This window comes from Bos javanicus, chromosome 28, assembly GCF_032452875.1.
Source record: "Bos javanicus breed banteng chromosome 28, ARS-OSU_banteng_1.0, whole genome shotgun sequence".
In the NCBI taxonomy this organism is placed as follows: domain Eukaryota; kingdom Metazoa; phylum Chordata; class Mammalia; order Artiodactyla; family Bovidae; genus Bos; species Bos javanicus.
In genome coordinates this window covers 44,853,873-44,874,734 of record NC_083895.1, presented here as the reverse complement: position 1 = coordinate 44,874,734, position 20,862 = coordinate 44,853,873, and the positions used below count along the sequence as shown (strand labels likewise).

Genomic DNA, 20,862 nt, shown 5'->3' with positions numbered 1-20,862 from the left:
CGCATTTGGTAGTTGCTCCCCACCCCATCTTTCACCCAAGCTCCCAGACACCGTCCCCGTAGCAATAACTGGCCTGTGATGCAAACTGACCTCCAATATCATTGCAGCTACACATGCCCTGTATCCGATCCATTGCCTCCCAGAACCTCAGTGTTCACATCTGCGAAATGGGAGTGGTGAAATGAGCCTCCTGCAGGTTTTGGTAGAGGATCGCCGGCGGGGCCTCGCCCTCGCCGTCAGCCCAGAAGCCCTGGCCGGGCGTGGGGGCAGGCGGCCGGAGGGGCGGGGGCCGGAGCCGGGCGTGGGGCAGGCGCGGGGCGGGCTGCGCGGCGGCGGGGTCGGGGGAGGAGTGGGGGGCGGGTGGCGGGCAGGCGGTGGCGCTGCTCCCGCGTCACAGCGCCGGGCGCGGCGGGGAGATGCGGCTCCTGGCGCTGGCGGTGGCCGTGCTGCTGGCGCGGGCTCCAGCCCCGGGTAAGCGCGGCGGGACCGGGCGGCTCGGGGACCCTGGGGTGGGGCTCGGGTGGCGGGGCCCGGGGAGGCCGGGGCTGGGGACCTGGGACTCGGGCCTGGCCGGGAGGCCCCGACGCCTCCGGGCCGCCCCCTCCCGGTCCCCGTCGGCGCCCGCGAGCCAGGGTCTGTCGGTCCAGGCGGCGGAGCTCAGCGGAGCCTCTGGAGGGTCGGGATGCCGCGTCCCTTCCTCGCTTCCCTCTTGGCTGGGACCCCAGCGCTCCGCCGGACCCTCCGCAGCCCAGTTCTCTCCCAGGGGCCAGGCCTCCAAGTGGAAGACGCGAGCAGGACTCTGCGAGCCCCGGTGTTGGTTTGTTTTCTGTTTTCTTCCCAGCAGTCAGAGCCAACAGCTGTTGGCAGGTTAGTGTGGGCAGCAACTCCCCTTTAATTCTCTTCGGAGAGTTCTTTGGAGGACCGGTCCGAAGGGGCTGCATCTGCCGCCGGCCGTGGGGTTTGGGGACTTGATCGCGGGCATTTTGCGATGACCCGGCCTGGGGATCCTCGGCTGGATGAAGCCGGGCCCTTTCCCCTTTCCCTGAGCACCCGACTTTTGGGACAGCCTCCACCCGCACTACTGGCTTCCATTTGGGGTTTCTGCTCCCACTTCTAAGGTGCTGAAGACTTTTCTTTATTTCCCAAGGCTGAAAGGGCAGTGTTGGCTAGAATAATAGTAATAATAAATATATTGATGGCACTCACATTTCCTGGGTGCCCATTGGGTGTTACAGTTATCCCCTTTAATCACACAGTACTTCAAAGAAATAATGACAAGAGTAAATATATATATCCAAGTGCTTTGCAAACATTAATTCAGTTAAACTTGTCTCTGAGGGAAATGCTATTATTATTATCCCTTATTTTATAGATGAGGAAACAGGCCAGGTCCATGAATTGACTTGCTTTAAGTCACAAGGCTTATACCTGGTTTAGCTGGGATTTGAACGCAAGAATCCTGGGTCTAGACCGCTTTTACTGGCTAGGCTGTGTTGCCAGTGTTTTTTAAGTAAGGGGGCTGATTAACAGAGTTAAGTAATTTTCCAGCATTTGGGTGGGTGGCCCAGCATTTGAGCCAGCGTAGATCGAGTCTAATGGGGGATGGGACTTGGTTCCCAGTAGGAAGAAATTTACCCTTCGTCCCCTGGCTACCAGTGCAGTGGGGTTTCCAGCGAACTTGAAATCGGCCCTGTGGGAAATGTTCTTCACAGTTGTTGCTGTCTTGGCTCACAGTTACTGGAGGTTTGACTGAGATAGTTGGGCCAGGGCAGCTCTAGTGGCCAGCAGCCAGCAAGAGGCAAGAAACGGGGCAAGGGTGTTTGTTCCCTGGGCTCCACGACAGACTTCCTAATCTCAGGTGCTGTCAGCCGTGGTGTCCCCAGAGAGGGGCTTTTCCCAGGAAACCTCAGGAGCTTTGAGAACTGGAATTAGGGAGCCTTTATTTATTTGGCCACATTGTGTGACATGTGGGATTTTAGTTCCCTGACCAGGGATCAAACCCACACCCTCTACACTGGAAGTGCAGAGTCTTAACTGCGGACTGCCAGGGGAGTCGCCTGGAATTCGAGAGCCTTTAGCCACCCTGGCTGTGCTCACGGCTGTGTGGTGATGGCAGCTTCTGCTTGGGCCCACTCAGTATGCCAGTCATTCTTTAAGCTTTTCATCCACAGCCCCTGGTTGCGGCACCTCAAAAGAAGGCCTGGCAGATCCACTTTATACCTAAGTCTGGGCTCTTAACTGCTGCCCTTTTCTACATCTCCCTTTTGGGGAAAAGTGGGGCCTTAGGGGTTACCTGGTCCCACCTGTCATTTTACAGCAAGCTGAGGGGGCAGACTATTTACTCAAAGCCACGCTGTAGTCCAGATTGGTGGTTGAGAACCGTCTCTGATGCCCGATGGCCTCGTCGCTAATTCCTGCTCTGCCATGTTCTGTGTGAGCTTGGACAAGTGGCTTAGCTTCTCTGGGCCTTAGCCTTCCTGTCTGTAAAATGGGGATAAACACACTATGAGGATAAATTAAGAAAACACAACTAAAGTGCTTAGAACAGTACTTGCTCTAGAGTTCACATCCAGTAAATGTTAGTGTTCATCATGGGTCAGGGCCTTGTGCTCATCCCGGATGAGAGCTATTTTAAGGTGACCACCTTAATATGAAGGCATTACCCTGTAGGCTGGATCTCCGCTTGGTACTCGGTAAACACTGGCTTCGAGTGTTGTGGGCTTTAAAGGAATTCAGTTATATTTCTTTCAGAGATTTATTTGTCACAAATTCAGACTATCCTTTCAGTGAGATTGAGATTACTGCCAACCGGTACACGCAGAGTGCATCCCTTATCAATGCAGAGGCTCCTGGCCTCCTGAGAGGAGAGAGGAAGTTTCTTCTAGACAGAGAAGCGTGGGGCACAGAGCCATTAGCACTTAGCTCGCCAAGCTGGAGCAGAGGGACCCTAACCTTGCCACCTTTGTGTCCCAGACGAGGCAGGCACTCTGCTTCTGTTAGAAGTTCTATATTCCCCTGTCCCTGGAAGCTGCTATTTCTCACTTCATACCTGTGGGGAGCGGGTAAGTGGGGCAAGGGAGAGAAGATGGTTGAGTACTAGATGAATAGGTTGTGTACTGTTTGGCTATACTGAAGTCCTTTTAGGCTGTTTTCTGAGCTTCAGTTCTTTTCATAACATTATCCAAATGGGAACAAGAGGATTATACCCCATCGATCTTATCCACAGGAACTTAACATTTATTTACAGGGGGAACCAGCTATGTAATTTGTGGGATTCAGTGCAAAATGGAAATGCAGGGTCCTTCATTTTAAACTTTTTAGGCTTTTAAAAGAGCAACAGCAGAGATTAAATCGAATGGAGCGCCTCCAAGCTTAAGGCCCTGCATGACTGCTGCCCATGCCCCGAGAAGCCCAGCCTTCTTCCTATAGATCACCGAGTGTGTCGCTTTCTGTTATTTCCACCTGCCCTGTTCTCAGAGCATGCAAAGATTATCAGTATTTCAAAGGTGCTTTTTTAAAGTAGCTTTTTAAATTTATTTTAAAAAATATATGTGTTGTGCCGGGTCTTAATTGCAGCATGTGAATTCTTAGTTGCTGCGTGTGGGATCTGGTTCCCTGACCAGGGATTGAACCCAGGCCCCTGCCTTGGGAGCATAGAGTCTTAGCCACTGGGCCACCAGGGATGTCCCTAAAGGTGCTTTCTTGCTGGAGCCTTACACTCCCCACGCAAGGCATCATCTTCCTGGTTTTGAGATGAGGGAACTGAGGCCCTGAGGACCTCACTCCTAGTAGAACCAGGTTTCCAGCCTGGCTTTGTTGGATTCCAACCCCTGACTCTCTGCCCAGTCCTGCCACACCACTGGCAAGGCCCTGGGTCTTGAGCATCCTGGCGCCCAGCCCATGAGCGGAGGGCAAACCTGGCTACCAGGTCATGGCACATGTGCTTGTTGAAGAAATAAGGTTCTCTGCAACAGGAAGCCTGACCATCTGTTTTGGGTCAGTCTCTTTCTTGCCCATGTTGTCATATTCCTCCTTTAATAACTGGTCCTGGGGGCCCTGACTGGGGTGCAGTGGCCCCCTGGAGGTCTGCCTGCAGACCTGGGTGGCTGCCTGGGCGATGGTTCGGGGCGCTTCACTGGAGGATACTGATCTTCCCATTTCCAGTCTGCACTAGTTCCTCCTGCCTCAGACCCTTTGCACAGGTGGAACCATCTCCCACGAAGATGACTGCCTCACTGCTGCCCTGAATTTGTGTCATGAGCCCCACCTCAGCCTTCCACTCACCCTCACCTCCCCAGGGTTTCTTTCCTCCCTGACACATGGAGATCAGAGTCTCTCTCTCAGTTTTGTAAGCCCCGCAGCACTTCTGTGTGGTACCTGACACTGTTTGTAGTCGCGTTCTCCGGGGGCCTTGGTTCAATTGTCCCAGGGGGCCTGGGTTCAATCCCTGGTCAGGGAACCAGATCCCACATGCTGCAACTAAGAGTTCACATGCCGCAACTAAGACCCGGCACAAACAAATATTTTGTGTGTGTGTGTCTTTTTCCTGATGGCCAGTGCCTCATCCACTGGCCTCTCAGCTCCTTGAGGTCAGGGTGCCTCTTCTCGCAGTGCTTGGCACATGGCTGTGCTCAGCAACTATTTGTCAAGTGATTAAGTGAACAAAGCCTAAGCTAGGGTGTGAGCTGGAGCAAGCGGAGTGCTGAATGTGGAGGTGGCGGGGTGGGGACGGGGTTGGGGGTCTACCTCCCACCTCACTTCCCAGCAGTGCAGGACCAGAAAGCAAGAAATTCAGTTCTCCAGCAGAGTGACTTCAGTGCTGCTTCCTCCTCGGCTGGAGAGGGGAGACTCTGCCCTGCCCGGGGCTGCTCCCTTACCTTATGTGGTGTCAGAGGGTCTGGTGACACCTGCCTGTCCTGCCTGGTAGCTGGCTTGGTCCCTGTTGCCTGCTTTGCCTGCAGGGTGTGGATGCCCTGTTGTTCAGATTGAGACCCAGAGGGGAAAGGCTTGGGCCCCTCCCCAGCACCACACTCTAGTCAGCCTGTCTCTACTGCGTGCCTCTTGGCCGCTCTGCAGTTTCTCTGTTGAGCCATATGCTGCTGCTGCTAAGTCACTTCAGTCGTGTCCGACTCTGTGCGACCCCATAGACGGCAGCCCACCAGGCTCCCCCGTCCCTGGGATTCTCCAGGCAAGAATACTGGAGTGGCTTGCCATTTCCTTCTCCAATGCGTGAAAGTGAAAAGTGAAAGGGAAGCCGGTTGAGCCATATGGGGCCTGATAATTGCCATGGGCAGAAGCTGTGTGATGCTTTCCTCTAGTATTTAAACATCCAGCTCAACAGAGGTCTGCAAGGCACTGGGTTCTCTACCTGCGTTTTCTCCCTCCCTCGAGCAATGCCACTTCTCACAGCTGTTTGCCTTTGGGCTGAGTTGTGTTCCCTGGGCTTGAGGTAGTCATTTCCAGTGTAGAGGGGAGGGCATTGCCTGGGGCGGTGGCTTTCTGAGAAGGTCACTGTTTGCATGGGGAACCATACAATCTGAGAGCCTGTGTCTTTTAACAAAGCTAAATGCCCCGAGGAACCTGTGGGCAGTACCGTTTCAGTCACCCCCCCATACTCTCGTGTGGAAAGTAGGTGTAAATATCTGGGCTGGTGGGAAGACTAGGGCCGAAATGAGCCTTCCTGGGAGGAAGGTTGAATTGCTTCACTGGGGCCGCTGTCGCAAAGTGCCGCAGGCTGGGGGCTTCAGCAGCAGAGTTTAGTTTCTCCCAGCCCAAAGGCCAGAAGTCTGCAGGGTCGCTGTCTTCTGAGCCTTTCTCCTTGGGCTCTAGTCGGCCGTCTTCTCCTTATATGTTTACATGATCTTTCCTCCGTCCGTGTCTGCTTCTTAATCTCCTCTTATAAGACACCAGTCATGTTGGATTAGAAAAGGAAATGGCAACCCACTCTAGTATTCTTGCCCGGGAAATCCCGTGGACAGGAACCTGGTGGGTTACAGTCCATAGGCTCGCAAAGAGTGACTGAACAACGACAGCATGTTGGATCGGGGTCCTCCCTAAGGGCTTCCTTTTAACCTAGTCATTTCACTAAAGGGTCTCTCTCCAATACAGTCCCATTCGGAGTTCCTGGGGATTAGGGCTTCAGTATAGGAATTTGCGGAGAAGGTAATGGCACCCCACTCCAGTACTCTTGCTTGGAAAATCCCATGGACGGAGGAGCCTGGTGGCTGCAGTCCATGGGGTCGCGAGAGTCGGACACGACTGAGCGACTTCACTTTCACTTTTCACCTTCATGCACTGGAGAAGGAAATGGCAACCCACTCCAGTGTTCTTGCCTGGAGAATTCCAGGGACGGGGAGCCTGGTGGGCTGCCGTCTATGGGGTCACACAGAGTCGGACACGACTGAAGCGATGTAGCAGATAGGAATCTGTGGGGGACACTGTTCAGCCCATAGCAAGGGTCTTGGCACATCAGTGGGAGTGACATGTTTGGGCCATCTGTAAGAGAGGGGCTAACTGAAGGCAGAGAGGCGTTTCCATCTTTAACTGGGGAAGATGGTGCACTTTGCTCCATTTCCCGGGAGCTGCTAACTCGGCCTGAGCTGCAGAAGTGGAAGAGTTACTAGTTTGCCTCCAGGATGGAATCTGGCCTCCCATGAGGACCGGAGCACTTGGCATGTTCTCCTGGTTTCAGCCACTATAAATAACCCCTCCTTCCTGCCGCGTTAATAGGAGGAGACGAGGGTGTGGGGTCCCGGCTGTGCGCTCATCCCATCCATGCTGTTTCAATTTCCTGCCTTCCCCAGCTCTCCTTGCTTCCAGTGGGGAGACCCTGGGGGCGGGCCGAGCAGGACTTCAGTCCTGGAAGCCAGCTGCTCCATCTCGGCTGCACTCCGCCTGCCAAACTCTCGGGCAGCTGTTAAAGTGGGGTCAGCCTGGCATTTCTGTGCTCTTCAGGGGGCTCCCACCATGGGGCCTGAGCGGACTTTGGGGAAATGCTTTTGGTCTAATATGCCGTGGTGTGTGGGCTGGTGGGAGAGCTGCAGGGAAACAGTGAGGGCAGCCCCTCCTTTGTCCTGTGTGAGTGACTTGTGTAGATAGAGATTGTTACTAGGGGCGTGTGCCTTCCTTGGGTACCTGTTGATCTGCAGTCCCGAGTGTCTCCCTGGGCGGCTTTTTCTTTGTCACTGTAAACATACAAGACCTCATTCTTGTTCACAATGAGCTGAGTCCAGCCAAGCATCCATCTTTTCCTTCTGAATTCACTTCCATCTATTTTTTTTAATGGTAACAAAAGACTATCACAGTGCTGTTAGCTGAATAATGACCCCCAAAGATGTCTGTATCCTGATCCCTGGAACTGTGAATGCAGTTTAAAAGGCACTTTATGGATGTGATTAAGTTAAGGATCCTGAAATATCCTGGAGTGTCCTGGTGGCCTGGCTTTTAAGAGCTGAGAAGCAAAAAAAAAATAGACTCTCAAGTTGTATCTCTTGAGGTGTTCAGTTTATTAAATGAACAGTGGAAACTATGTCAAAACGATATGTAAGGAGGAGCTTATTGCCTGAATTTTTACAATGAAGGATACTGTTTGTGTTAAACTCTCCCTGTCACCCCAGCACACACAGGGCCTCACCTTGTTGACTCACAGCCTCTTCACAGTGTAAGGACCAGATCTTTACTCTCTTTTTCATCCTTCCTCCTTGCTTACCTATAGTGCTGACCAGGGTTCAAAGTCTTGGGCGACTCTGCCATCCAGGCCCCCAAGTCCCCTCATGTGACCAGGAGGGGGTATTTGGGGGCTATTAGTAGTTTGGGATGACCTCGGGGACACCTGCTCTTGCAGTAGGGCATCATGCTTCCTGGAGTTGCTTGCTGGGCAGTGCAGGGATGATGATGTGGGATCTGGTGAGAAGACAGCCCAGCTTGGAGAGTAGCAGGCTCTGGGCATCTTGTCCTTCCTGGACTCTGCCTGCCAGGGGGAGGCTGCACTCATGAGCTCCCGGGCTGCACAGCTGCAATATGTAATCCTGCAGACGCCGTGCAGTGTGTCTACTGGGAGAAGACCTGGGCAAGGGTACTGGGCTGGCTGATCTGGGTGGACAGGGAGTGGCACCCTCGAATGTCAGCTTGGAGCAGAACCGTGGCTGGTGAGAGTCAGCCCTGAGACCAAAGGACAAGAATTCAACCTGGGCCTGGTTTCCTGGAGCGTATTTCCGGTTGCTGGGCGAGTCTGGTACCCCTCTCTGCTCCTGGGCTCATTGGCTCTTTTTTCCTGCACTTCAGCTGTTAGACCGTGGATCATGGTCCTAAGAGGCTTGGAGTGAGAAACCAAGGCACCTCTGTCATTCCAGCTCCCTGGTACTGGTTTAACACTCACCTGACCAGTACTGATAATCTGCCTTGGATGTAGCTGAAAGAGCGGAGACAGGGACTGGGGCCACAGGGCCGCCTCCTCAGGAAGGTGATGAAACGGATTGAAGCAGGCCTTGGGGAGGCAGGTAGGAAAGGCGGATTTGATGTAAGCTGGATATTTTTAAGAGCTTCCCCGAATTTAAATCTTTATGTGAAAGCTCCTGAATTTTAGATATCAGCAACTAACTGAAAACAGAGAAAAGCATCTAGGCCAGGTGATGAGTGACATCCCACTTGCAGGGGATCGTCTCACAGGTTGAGGACATGGGGGCCACAGAGACCCACTGCATGCCCCAAGGAGGGCTCCTTTGTGAAGGCAGCGTGAGCATAGATGGGGTGGAGGTGGCCGGCCTCTCTGGCCTGCGCATCACTCTGGCTCCTTGAGGGAAGAGGCTGTGTGTGCGCACCCGGGGAGTGGCGGTAGCCTTCCTCATTCTCTTCCTCCCTGTTTTCGCTGCAGAGGTCTGTGGAGCCCTCAACGTCACCGTGTCCCCGGGGCCCGTGGTTGACTACCTGGAGGGGGAAAATGCCACTCTTCTCTGCCACGTCTCCCAGAAGAGGCGAAAGGACAGCTTGCTGGCTGTGCGCTGGTTCTTCGCGCGACCAGACTCCCAGGAAGCCCTGATGGTTAAGATGACCAAGCTCCGGATAGTGCAGTACTACGGGAATTTCAGCCGCAGCGCCTACCGGCAGAGGCTGCGCCTCCTTGAGGAGCGGCGTGGGGCACTCTACACGCTCTCTGTCTTGACCCTCCAGCCAGCAGATCAAGGGCATTATGTCTGCAAAGTCCAGGAAATCAGCAAGCACAGGAATAAGTGGACAGCTTGGTCCAACGGTTCCTCGGGGACAGAAATGAGAGGTAAGAATACGTCTTCTCTCTGGGCAGAGGGGAAGGGGCCAAGTCAGAGGGTCTCCCTCCAGCTGGCCAAACAGTGGCCTCCAGGACAGTCCTACTGAGCTAGAATACATCTTTCTGGACTCTAAAGGCCATGGTGAGAGCCAGGCCGTGAGAATGAGGATAGGTCTTTATGTGGATGCTGGGACTGACTTGTGCTATAGACGTAAGTCAGGACAGAAGGTGTCTGGCCCCATGCCAGCCAACCTGCCCTGGGCAGACTTGTTTTGTACCTGAAAGATGGGACTGGCTGCGTGCTTCATTTGCCTCTAGCTCAGGTCTGCACTGCCTTGACTGCTTTGCCTGGGGATGGGAGTGCCGGATGCCTTTGAGAGGAGGCACACATTGGGAGTGCCTTGCTGTGAATTGCCAGGCCTCAGAGCAGGGCAGCCTGGTGGCTCTGATCCATCGCCCAGAGGAACTGATCCAAGCCTCAGGGAGCAGCTCACTCAGAAATTCATCCAAAAGTGGGTAAGGGACCAGAGGTGGCCCTCCCTTTCTGGAAACAGATAAGAGGCATGGGCCGTGTTCTGGAACATCTTAGCTACCAAATGCTGTATTTAAGGGTTATCCTTTTTTTTTTTTTGGTGGAGTTCCCATGTGTGGCTTATAGGATCCGAGTTCCCTGACCAAGGATTGAACCTGGACCCAGGCAGTGAAAGCATCGAGTCCTTACCACTGGATCACCAGGGAGTTTCCCAGTGGTTATCATTTTTTACCACTGATGTTCCATTCAAGAAGCCACCTATCGCAGTTTTAATAAGACTTGTTATTGTGTGCTAAAATTACATCTTTGATTGCTTTGCTCATGAATTTGGCCTGGTAGAAAAATCAAGAGAACCACAAAATAAACCTGACGATAAATCTAATTTTATTTTATACGTGTCATTTAAATTAAAGGCAATAGTGATGCCGTTAAAGGGACAGAACTCAGCTGTGAACAGGCATTTTTAACATCCTGTTTGTCATCCAGTGGCTTCCCTGGTGACTCAGTGGTGAAGAATCTGCCTGCCAAGCAGGAGACACAGGAGATGCAGGTTCGATCCCTGGGTTGGGAAGATTCCCTGAAGGAGGAAATGGCAACCCACTCCAGTATTCTTGCCTGAGAAATCCCACGGAGAGAGGAGCCTGGTGGCCTACAGTCCATGGGTCACAAGAGTCAGAACACACTGAGCGACTGAGCACGCATATGTCAAAGTAAATAATTCACACGGATAGTCCAACTTCATCTGTCTTTGGAGTTTGCTTGTCTTCATGTTCTTAAGCACGGAATGATTATTATCTGAAATGTTGTGCACTTTTTCTCTTTAAGCAAATTAATTCAAGACAACAAATGACTATTAATATAAATATGTATTTTGGCACAGAAAATAGAAAAATCAGATGACCACAGGCTGAGGAGAGAATCCACTCTGGATATCACTTGGCTCTGAAACATATGATCTTAAGGTATACCCTTTTTAACTCTTATGTCCCGGTGTATTCTGGAGCCCTGTAGTAAATCTCTGGGCAGTAACGACTCCCTGCCGATTAGAATAGATAAAAAGGTTCGTCGCATCCACGTAAGTGCTGTCGACACATCCATTATTCAGGTGTGTCCCCGTCAGTGAGTGAAGCTGGGTTCCTTCTAGAACATTTACTTGGTTACATGTTACCACAACTTAAGGTGGTTTGCGCAACTACACTGAAACTAGTCTCTTTCCCCCACTGCTTGGTACTTTGATCTGCTCTTGTGAGTGTGGGAGGAAGGGGTGGAGTTACAAGGGGGTGTCCAGGGAATTGTGCATAAACTGCAACTGGCCACATTCCTGCCGTGTCCCTAAGGTGGTGTCTCCTGACACAGTCCAGCTCCTTAGCCGTGTGCTTGCAGAGTGCTTTCCCAGCGTCATGCAGAACGAGAAATCTGAACAAAAATTTAAAAACAGACCAAATAACCAATCTACCCCAACAACTGCAATTTTATTTGCTTTATTTTGCCCTGTGTGTGTTTTTGAGTTTCTCCAAAATTGGAGTAAGTCCTTGAGCATGTGTGTTGAGGTGACTAAAAAAATAAGTAGCAAATTATTGGGAAAAAATTCTATGTTAATAAATGAGTTTGTCCTGGGTTTTTTCCTGAGGACATCTCTGAAAGGGTGTGGCTAAAAAATATAGGCTGTATTAATTTGGGGCAAAACATAAGTTGTCATTTTATGTTTTAACTGAACAAATTATTAAAGTATGATGGAGAATTAGGGATTTTGAAGAATGGGAAAGATTTAAATTGGGGTTTGTGTGAAAACCACATGTATATGAGACCGTGGAGGGGGCGCACTCGTGATTCTAGGAGACGATAGTTATCATCTTCCAAAGAAGATGGGAAGCAATGAAGAACGAACATGTGTGACCCTCTAGGTTACTGGCGTCATGCTTGTCTTACTTTAGAGAATCTGCCATATCCCACGAGCTTGTCAGTGTCAGCTGACTGCACGGAGGCAGGAGGAAAGGCGAGGATGCCGTGCAGCTCTTCAGTGGCTTGTGCCACGTGACCGTCTCAGTGAGCCAGAAGCCCTGCCTGCAGAGACCCTGGATCCAAGAGCCCTAAGTGACATGTAGTGTTGGAACCCTCTGGAGAGGTTTCCAGGAGGGTGGGTGTTAGGTTTGATTTCATTTAATTGCTTCATCAATGATTTGAAAAGGGGGCACATGTCACCGTAATGAACTTTACATAAAACACAAAACCGGGAAATGTTCTTGACATCAACAAGGAATAAAACATAGCAAATGGGAATCCAGAGAGGTGAGTAATATAAGCAGGATATAACAGAATGAGATTCAGTTTGGAAAACGGCAGAGTGATGTACATCTAGGGGAAACGGCTCGCAGGCAATGGTGGAGAGTCAATAGGAGGCTCTCCGTGCAGCGACTTCGGTGGTGTCAGTGGCAAATTAGATGCTCATCTGTAGGGTGACAGGGGGCTTCCCTGGTGGCTCAGTAGGTAAAGAATCTGCCTCTAATGCAGGAGACCTGGGTTTGATCCCTAGGTTGGGAAGATTCCCTGGAGAAGGAAATAGCTTCCCACTCCAGCATTCTTGCCTGGAAAGTCCCATGGACAGAGGAGGCTGATGGGCTACAGCCCTTGGGATCACAAGAGTTGGATACAACTTAGCGACTGAACCACCACTGCAGGGTGATATGGCAGAGCGGACAGCCATGCTATCTCCATCCGTGTACAAACTGGCCTGGTGTCCCTAAGAGGGAAGCTGGCTGTGTTATGTGTACTCTGCTGGGGAGACACTAGTGTTCACTGCGCAGTCTATTTGGGGAGCCCCATTTGCAGAAAGACAGATTCGATCTAGAGAAGAGTAGCAAACGTGATATCGGAGCGAGAGGCAGCCTCCAGAGTATGATCGGTTTAGCTGAGGAAGCTTTGCTGGGCTCAGTGAATTGCATATGGACTAGAGTGCTTGGTGGATTCGTTTATTCCTCACTCAGCGGGGATTTATTTCATGGAGCACCTGCTCTGTACCTCGCTGTGCTGGAAACTTGGGGACACAGGGTGGATCTGTCTATAGGGTGGCAGATACAGAAGCAGATATGATGTCATAGTGTCGGGTGCAATGATGCAGGTGTGCACGGAGCATGGTGTGAATGCATAGGCGGCTCCTGAGGATGAGGAGCAGGCAGTGCTTGAGCTGCCATTGGCTGTTTATGTGGGGCAGCAGATGAGATGAGGCGGCATCTTGGTGGGTAGGGTGTCCCACAGCACTGAATCAGGACTGCTGGAGTCTGAACTGGGAGGGGAGGTGGCAGTGGGTATAGGGGAAGCAGGCTGGGCTGATGGCGGAGGGGACAATACTGAATGGCAAAGCATTTCCACTTGATTCTGTAAGCTAGTGTTCTCAGCCTTACCTAATGATCAGTATCACCAAAGCCAGATTCTGAAGTATCTACCCTAGAGATTCTAGTCTGTTCAGCCTGGGTTGGAATTTGAATGTTTAACATCTAGTCTAGGTGATTTTCGGGGTTTCTTAGGTGGTGCTAGTGATAAAGAACCCACCTGTCAATGCAGGAGATGTAAGATTCAGGTTTGATCCTTGGGTCCAGAAGATCCCCTGCAGGAGGGCATGACATGGAGAATTCCATGGAGGGCTGCAGTCCATAGAGTCGCAAAGAGTAGGACACAAATGAATTGACTTAGCATACTAGGTGATTTTATCATCAGGCGTTTGTGGAGAGTCTTTTCTTTAGTCCTTGGCAAGTCCATGAAGCATATAGAGTCTTTTGACAGACCCCTCTGGGAGGACCAGGCTACAGAGTGAAGAGGCAGTCTTTTGTGGCTGCATGGGCCTTGTGAAAGTGTTAGTTGGTCAGTCATGTCCGACTCTTTTAGACCCTATGTATTGTAGCCTGCCAGGCTCCTCTGTCCATGGAATTCTCCAGGCAAAATACTGGAATGGGTTGCCGTCCCCTTATCCAGGGAATCTTCCCAACCCAGGGATTGAACCCTGATCTCCTGCATTGTAGGCAGATTCGTTACCATCCGAGCCACCAGGGAAGCCCATTGCACAGGCTTTAAATGATGCCAAATTCGATAGTAGGAATGGAGAGACATTAAAGGTCAAATAAGGAGACTTTAATAACTGGATTCGGCAAGGGAGACAACTCTGGGGTGATACCCAGGAGAGTAACTCAGCGTGTCCAGGGTGACAAAGGGAGCGTAAGAGATGGAGCTCGTCCACAGGGAAACTGAGAGTGAGCTGGGCGGAGGCACCCACTGATGGCCAGTAAGTATGCAGAAACGTGCATCTGAAGGGCCCGTCCGATCTGGCTTGTGAGAACTGAATCTGAATTAGGCAGGTGAAATCACCAGAGGGTGAGTTACTTTCTGAGGGGCAGGGGCCAAGGCGAGGAGCCTTGGGAAACACTAGTATTTGGGGCAGCAGATGGAGCTAGCTTGGCTTGGTGTCTGGGATGGGCTCCTCTGGGCCAACCTCATGGCTATCTGGAAAGGGCAAAGTCTTTTCAGTAAGAGAGCAACAGCGGAGGGTAAGGACACAGCAGCTTCTTCCTCAGTCCCAGACGGTCCCACAGACTGGGGAATTCAGAGATGCTCCAGGCAGGAGGGAGGTGCATTGGCTTGATCCTGGCTGCCAGGTAAGCCCTGTGTCCTCTTTATTGGGAAAATGAGGAAGGGAGACAGAGTGACTGATAGCCGTGGGTGGATCGAAGGGGTGGTCCCTCCCTATGGGGTCACTGCAGGGCCCCAGCTGCCCCCAGGATGGATATGAGATGGGAGAGGTGAGTGGGGGGTCTTCACTGCCAGGGTGAGGTGAAGGGCGTCTCTCCAGCCCAGACCACAGGGACCCCTCTTGTGGCATTTGAAGTGCCCCTCCACCCCACATCTTGCTCTACCCCACTTTCCAATCTGCACTTTGATTTGCCATCTTAACAGCTCTGTTCCCTCTGCTTTGGTTCCAATAAATATTTTGATGGTGGGGGGAAAAAACAAAGGATCTCTAGGAAACAGCTTCTGGCTCATTCATCATGAGCAGGTCAGATGCAGGGGTGGATCTCATTGCAGGTGAGACAGGAGGAAGTGAACTACACAGTCCTGCCCTGGCCAACACCAAGAATGTGGGGAGGTCCAGTCTGGAGTGCCGCGTGCCCAGCACGGAACAGGCAGAGCGAGGCTGGAGTTGATGGAGCAGGGAAGTCAGGATGGGAACAGAGGGAGCATGGGCAGTGATTTGGGGTAATTTCCAACCGGGAGATGAAGCTGTTCAGCAGGGTCTCTTAAGGGGAGCCTTATTGATGGTTGGGAGGGTCAGGATTTTCTGAGTTGGAGGCTTCATAGATTGATGAATGCAAAGTTTTCCAAATGCTCTTGGTTCCTTTAGGCCAAAAGAAATAAATAATAAGTTTGCTTTTTAAGTAGTTGGGTCCAACAGCCTTAAAAAGGATTTCTGTTCTAAACACAGCATGATGTATCCCTAGGCACGGAGACGAGCTGTTCTCTTTGGGGAAGATTCCAAGATCACTTACAAATCGAGGTGAAGATTTGCTATTTTAGGGGGCACCATCTGTCGTCTAGGTGCAAAACAAAGCATTTTAACCACTTGTAACCAGTGTTTTCACAAATCGTGGTGCTTTCGGACACTCACGTTACACTGTCCCTGTAGACACAGGTGTTACAGCATCTGACCTGGCGTGTGTCCTGTGCGCTCAGCGCTGCCTGGTACTCGCAGCGCCTCAGGTGTGCGGTTTACAGAGGAAGCTGCCCGTCTTCCTTAAGCCTTTCCGCGCACCCTTCGCCCTGTCCGCCCCGCGTCGCCTCATCCAGGTGCGTCTGGTGGCTTTGTGCCTGCTTTCTCTGATCGGCCCTGCCCGCCCCGCGTCGCCTCATCCAGGTTCGTCTGGTGGCTTTGTGCCTGCTTTCTCTGATCGGCCCTGCCCGCCCCGCGTCGCCTCATCCAGGTGCGTCTGGTGGCTTTGTGCCTGCTTTCTCTGATCGGCCCTGCCCGCCCCGCGTCGCCTCATCCAGGTTCGTCTGGTGGCTTTGTGCCTGCTTTCTCTGATCGCCCCTTGGCCTCCCTTTGCTGCCGCTGCTCCCCAAGCTTTGGTGGTGTCTCTGCCTCTGTGCCTTTGCCATCCTGTCTGATGCCCCAGCGGCCTCCCACATCTGTCCTCCTTTCTGCACTGATCAGCCTGGTCTCTCTCAGGACACGCAGACCCTGGATAGTTGTAATCATGAGGACAGCCCTGAGGGGGTAAACCAGCTCCTAAGCCTGGATTTTCTTCAGGAGAGTTTCCAAGATGAAGCCTGAAGATAACTGGGGTTCCTGGTCAACGACAGGCTCTGGCAGAGTCCTGGGTGCCACATGTCCCTAACAGTTATTGACACGGGCCAGTTAGGGGCTCTGCGTGAGGGTGCCACATGGGCCCTTTCCCCCAGGGAGTGTGGGCCCCAGGGTTCTCAAGAGTGAGGCTGTCGTTCATTTAGGCTTCTGTTTTTAGGGGCAGAGCAGCTTCCATTCCTGGTTCTCCAGGCTCTGTACAAAATTATCGTCAATGGCTTTTCAGCCAGGTTCTGCCACCCAGAGATTCAGAAGCAGTCTGATATTCTAAGCAGAATTCAATCTCCTTCTTTTCAGACGGAGATGTTTTCATTAACGGTGAAAATGCTAATAATGCAAGCAATTTGTAAGGGCTGTCTCCTGCAATTTAAACAGTATTTCAACCCCAAATAACATATTTTAACAAATCGTATTGTTATTTGACTTCAGATTATATAAGTGAGCTTTAAATGTTACAAGCGGACAAAGAAAATGGAAAACTGTGTTTACCCTAAATGTATTTAGGGGAAAAGATGAAATTATAATTTCTTATCTATTTAACCCTGAAATATTAGAGAGAATTTAATAATTGGATCTGAAAGTACCACCACAGGGAACTGATATTTCAAGTTTCAGTGGAAGAAATTAAATAATTCCTTTTTCCCCAGAGACACGGAGCAGATAATTAGGAATAGATTAACTAAACATTTAGTGCTACTGCTTAATTAGGCAAGCTCACATCATGATGTTTAAAGTGTCAACAGGTCCAGATACTCAAAGGGAACAAATTGACAACCAGAGTGTAATTTAAACACAACTTCAAACAATCCTTCATTGTGTCTATCCTCATTCTAACTGCCGTGGTCTTGGAAGAATTTGAGATTGGAACAAACTCAGGAGCACGTATGAAGCCCCAGTTTATGAGCCTGTCATCCCTGTGCTTTGCCCAAAGAGAGGTACGTGTGGGGAGGTTTGATCCCCACTGGCCTGGGACCCAACCTCACAATCTGGAGAAGTATGTCGATATGGGTATATATTGGATAGACTTTACTGACATAGCTGATAGAAAGTCTGAAAAGGCCATAGAGGAGGCTGACACTTGCATGAGAGTACGGAAAAGACAAGGTCACATACTCGGGGGAATGGTAGAGGTTCACGTGGAGGATGTGGCATTCCGCTGGGGCCGCAGGGTGAGCAGGGCTCTGCGACTGCGGGCCACACCCTTCAGGAGAGGAAACAGCCAGAGCAAAGGCGTGGATGGGGGAGAAGAGGGATTTGCAAATAACTGAATGGAGCTGGATGCACGTTTGTGGTTGGTGAGGGCTGAGGCGGATGGTGATAAGAGGAAAGGCTGCCTCGGTGGTCCTGGTCAGGGACCTTGCCTCCAGGTACCCTGTGAAGTTCTTAGACAAACCCACGTGCCTGACACGTGCTGGTATAACGAGCTTTTTAGTGAAGGACTGAATGAGTGATCCAGATCACTCATGGTTTTGAATAACGTGCCATTTTAATTAATAGTAACAAGGAGTGGAAGGTGGTAGCAAGAAGATAAGATATAGGGACGTCCTGCTGGTCCAGTGGTTGAGAATCTGCCTGCCAGTTCAGGGGACATGGGTTCAGTCCCTCCTCCGGGAAGATCCACATGCCAAGGGAGGGGGAACCTAAGCCCGTGCGCCACAACTGCTGAGTCCAGGTGCCTGGAGCCTGTGCCCCACAAGAGAAGCCACTGCGATGAGAAGCCAGAGTAGCCGCCACTTGCCACCACCAGAGAAAGCCCCACACAGCAACAGAGATCCATCGCAGCCAAAAACAGATAATTCTTTCTTAGAAAAAGAGGGTAACATATAGATCTATCCCAGGGTCGTGTCTGGAGAGGGCTTGGTAAAACTTACCAAGCCTTAAGTCTTAATATTTTATAAATACAGATGGCCTTTGTATTCTGTAGCTGATTCCATCTCAGAATGCATAGCTCTTATCCCACTGCCTTGTCACAATGGGAAGTCTATTTAATATGAGTTTTTGTTTGCTCTTTTGCTGTATTTTCTAGAATTTGTCTTAGAGTGAATGCAAAGGAAAGAGTGGCCTAAAATAGACAAAGTTGGAGCTCTTCTTTTCTCATCAGCTGCTCCATCAGAGCAGGTCACCCGGAGGTCCTATGCACATGCATGGCTTTGTCCAAGCCCCAAGAGAGGCCACTTTCAGCCTGAGGCTTGGAGGGTCAAGGGAGAAAGGAAGCAATCGGCAAACTTCAGAGAGCAGAAACAGAGGCGGTCTCTGTGTCTCTCTGGGTTTTAGTTGCCTTTCTTGAGAACACCGAGTCAGTTATAAATAGTGAGGACACAGCTACATTTAGTTTTTTCCTTGGGAAACCATCTCATCGTTGAATAAGAAAGGTCAGCGAAATGACTATAATAATTTTTGAATTTGAGCCACGGTATTGACTCCTCTTTTTTTTTATTTAAGAATCTTGTGCATATTTCATATCACTAGAGCTCATAACTCAACCTATGCTCTTCAGTTTAATCCAGGGAAAACAAGAGTAACAGCAAAACCTAAAGAATAAACATATCACACAAGTGTTGTTTGCAAAGAACTCCAAAAGAGCCCCTTAATAACATATCTCTGTGCGCAGAAATACAAGGCGAAGAATACCGCTTTCTCTGGTCCTTGCAGATTTTTCTCTCCTATTACTCTATGCAGAATGTTGCCTGCTTAAGGTCTGCAGGCTTCCCGCCTCCATTCTAGAAGAAACTAAGAACTCTCTGGCCAAAAAGTGATTGTGATACCCAGAGCCAGCAGCTCCAAGGTTAGAGCCCTCCAGAGAAATCAGCTCCCAAGGCCTGGTGAGCTGGTGCAATCCCCCTGCTTCTGATGCAGATCTTCCATGGGAAGCAAGGTGCTGGGTAGGCCTGGGCTCCCTGCCCTGGACTCTCTTCTCAGCCTTCTACAATGTAAGTTGGTCCCAGGACCAAGCTTTCTCTGGGATACCTTGACCCACCAATACAGCATCATAGTCATCGCATTCGTTCATTCATTCAAAGGAACTGTGACTTGTTATGGACTAGGAAGGATTCTGGGACGTGAAAACAGATGCAGCTCCAGCCTGCATGGAACTTCCCTTCAGCTGGAGGAGGGGGATAATGAACCGGACCAATGAGCAAAGTGTAATGATGCATTCTAAGGCAATGCATTCAGCAGGAATAGAGGGTATGAAATATTAGGTAATCACTGGAGGAAGGCCTCTCTGACTCAAATTCTCTCCAGCTTCCAAGTTTGAGTCTGCCTTTTGGGGAGACACATCATCCTTTATAGATGGTCTGCTCTTTTGAAAATAACTTCCTTGAAAGCTGTGCTCTTCACCGTATATTTCCCTGCACTGAGACGTGTTATTAAAGGGCTCTTCTGGAGTCCTTTGTAAACAACACTTGTGTGATAGTCTTATTCTTCAGGTCATGCTGTTACTTTTGTTGTCCCTGGATTAAATTGAGGCGCATTGGTTGAGTTTTGAATTCTGGACCCTAACCTGGACTAGACGGGAGATTGAGGCCTAGGGTCTGGCTCCTCATGACCTGAATCCCCTCTCCCATGTCTCATGGGACTCACCTCTTTCTATCCGAGGAGTGTGTGAGGCAGGGCTTCTCCATGCGGCTTCCTGGGACCTCGAGCCTCAGAATTTCCACAACTTTGTGCTCCCTAATCATACAGATTCCCAGGCCTTCCCTCAAATTACTTGAACCAGAAGTTCAGGGGTCATGCCTGGGAATCCTCAAGAGGCCACAAGAGGCCTAATTATTTCCCCTGTACACTAACATTTTAAAAACCTTGATCTTCGGGCGCTCAGTGAGTGGTAGAAACAGGAAGGTACAGGCATGTCTCACAAATTTGGGGCCAGTCCTTCCTGCATCTGGGCTGCTGCTCCCCGGCCCCCTCATTCCCCTGTCTGTACCCAGGCCCTCCCCACACTTCTCTCTACCAGCTCCTGCCTCCCAGAAGGTGTTCTGTGTCAGAAATGTGCTCCTCACTTTCGATGTAGCCCCTGGTTGTAATTTAAGCTCCTTTAATCATAGGATTCTTTGTGAAAGGAATTGGAGGCACAGGTAAGCAGGAGGGAAAGACTACTGGGAGAAAGGAGGCTTTCCCAGGGCCTCTAACAATCCTGAGTCCGCCATTCCATGAATGACGGGCTTGGGGGTGGGGTGGGGGGATGGGTCAGTCCTTCAAAGCAGGCTCAGATAAAGGTGTCTGTATCATCGGTGAACGGGAGACTAGGAAGGGAACAGGAAGTCCCTCAGTTGAAGGGCTTTGTCACAGCATCTTGATGTGAACTCAGGGGGACACAGCCTGCCACAGCCTGTGAAATCCGCCCTCCCCAAGGGAGTCTGCAGGATGTTCTGTCCGAGTCAGAAATCAAGGGTCTCAGGTCTCACACCTCTCTGCGTGGTGGTTGCCCCACAGGTCCCAGCAAAGGATACTTGACTAAGATTCTTTCTCTCCAATCTGCTTCCTCCAGACACGAGGCTGAAAGGATCGTCCTGTCTTGGTGCCTCTGGGCTGTGTTCTTCCAGACAGTTTGATCCCGCGGCCACTTTCAACCAGAGGGCCGGGATGTGGTGGCTCCCACAGCCCACCCCTCTTAAATTTCATCTGCTTCTGCTGTCTTGGGGAGGAGCCCAGAATGGCCTGTCACTGCTATCAGGCCACCGCCTCACCAGAAGGGCAGCCCACCAAGGGCTGGGGTCCCCA

At 51.0% G+C, this 20,862-nt stretch overlaps 1 protein-coding gene across 3 annotated transcripts in view; it reads left to right on the top strand.

Annotated features, from left to right (window-relative positions):
• Positions 1-363: 363 nt before the first annotated feature.
• The window catches only part of VSTM4 (V-set and transmembrane domain containing 4), an 87,398-nt gene continuing 66,899 nt past the window's right edge, over positions 364-20,862 (top strand). For 2 of the 3 annotated variants that reach the window (XM_061405656.1, XM_061405654.1), the window contains exons 1-2: positions 368-471; positions 8,873-9,271. In XM_061405656.1, the coding sequence (XP_061261640.1) occupies positions 417-471; positions 8,873-9,271 (454 nt within the window). In that variant the 5' untranslated portion in view covers positions 368-416. Of the gene's footprint in view, positions 472-8,872; positions 9,272-20,862 lie in introns of all 3 variants that reach the window. The other variant, XM_061405655.1, reaches the window with a different exon arrangement.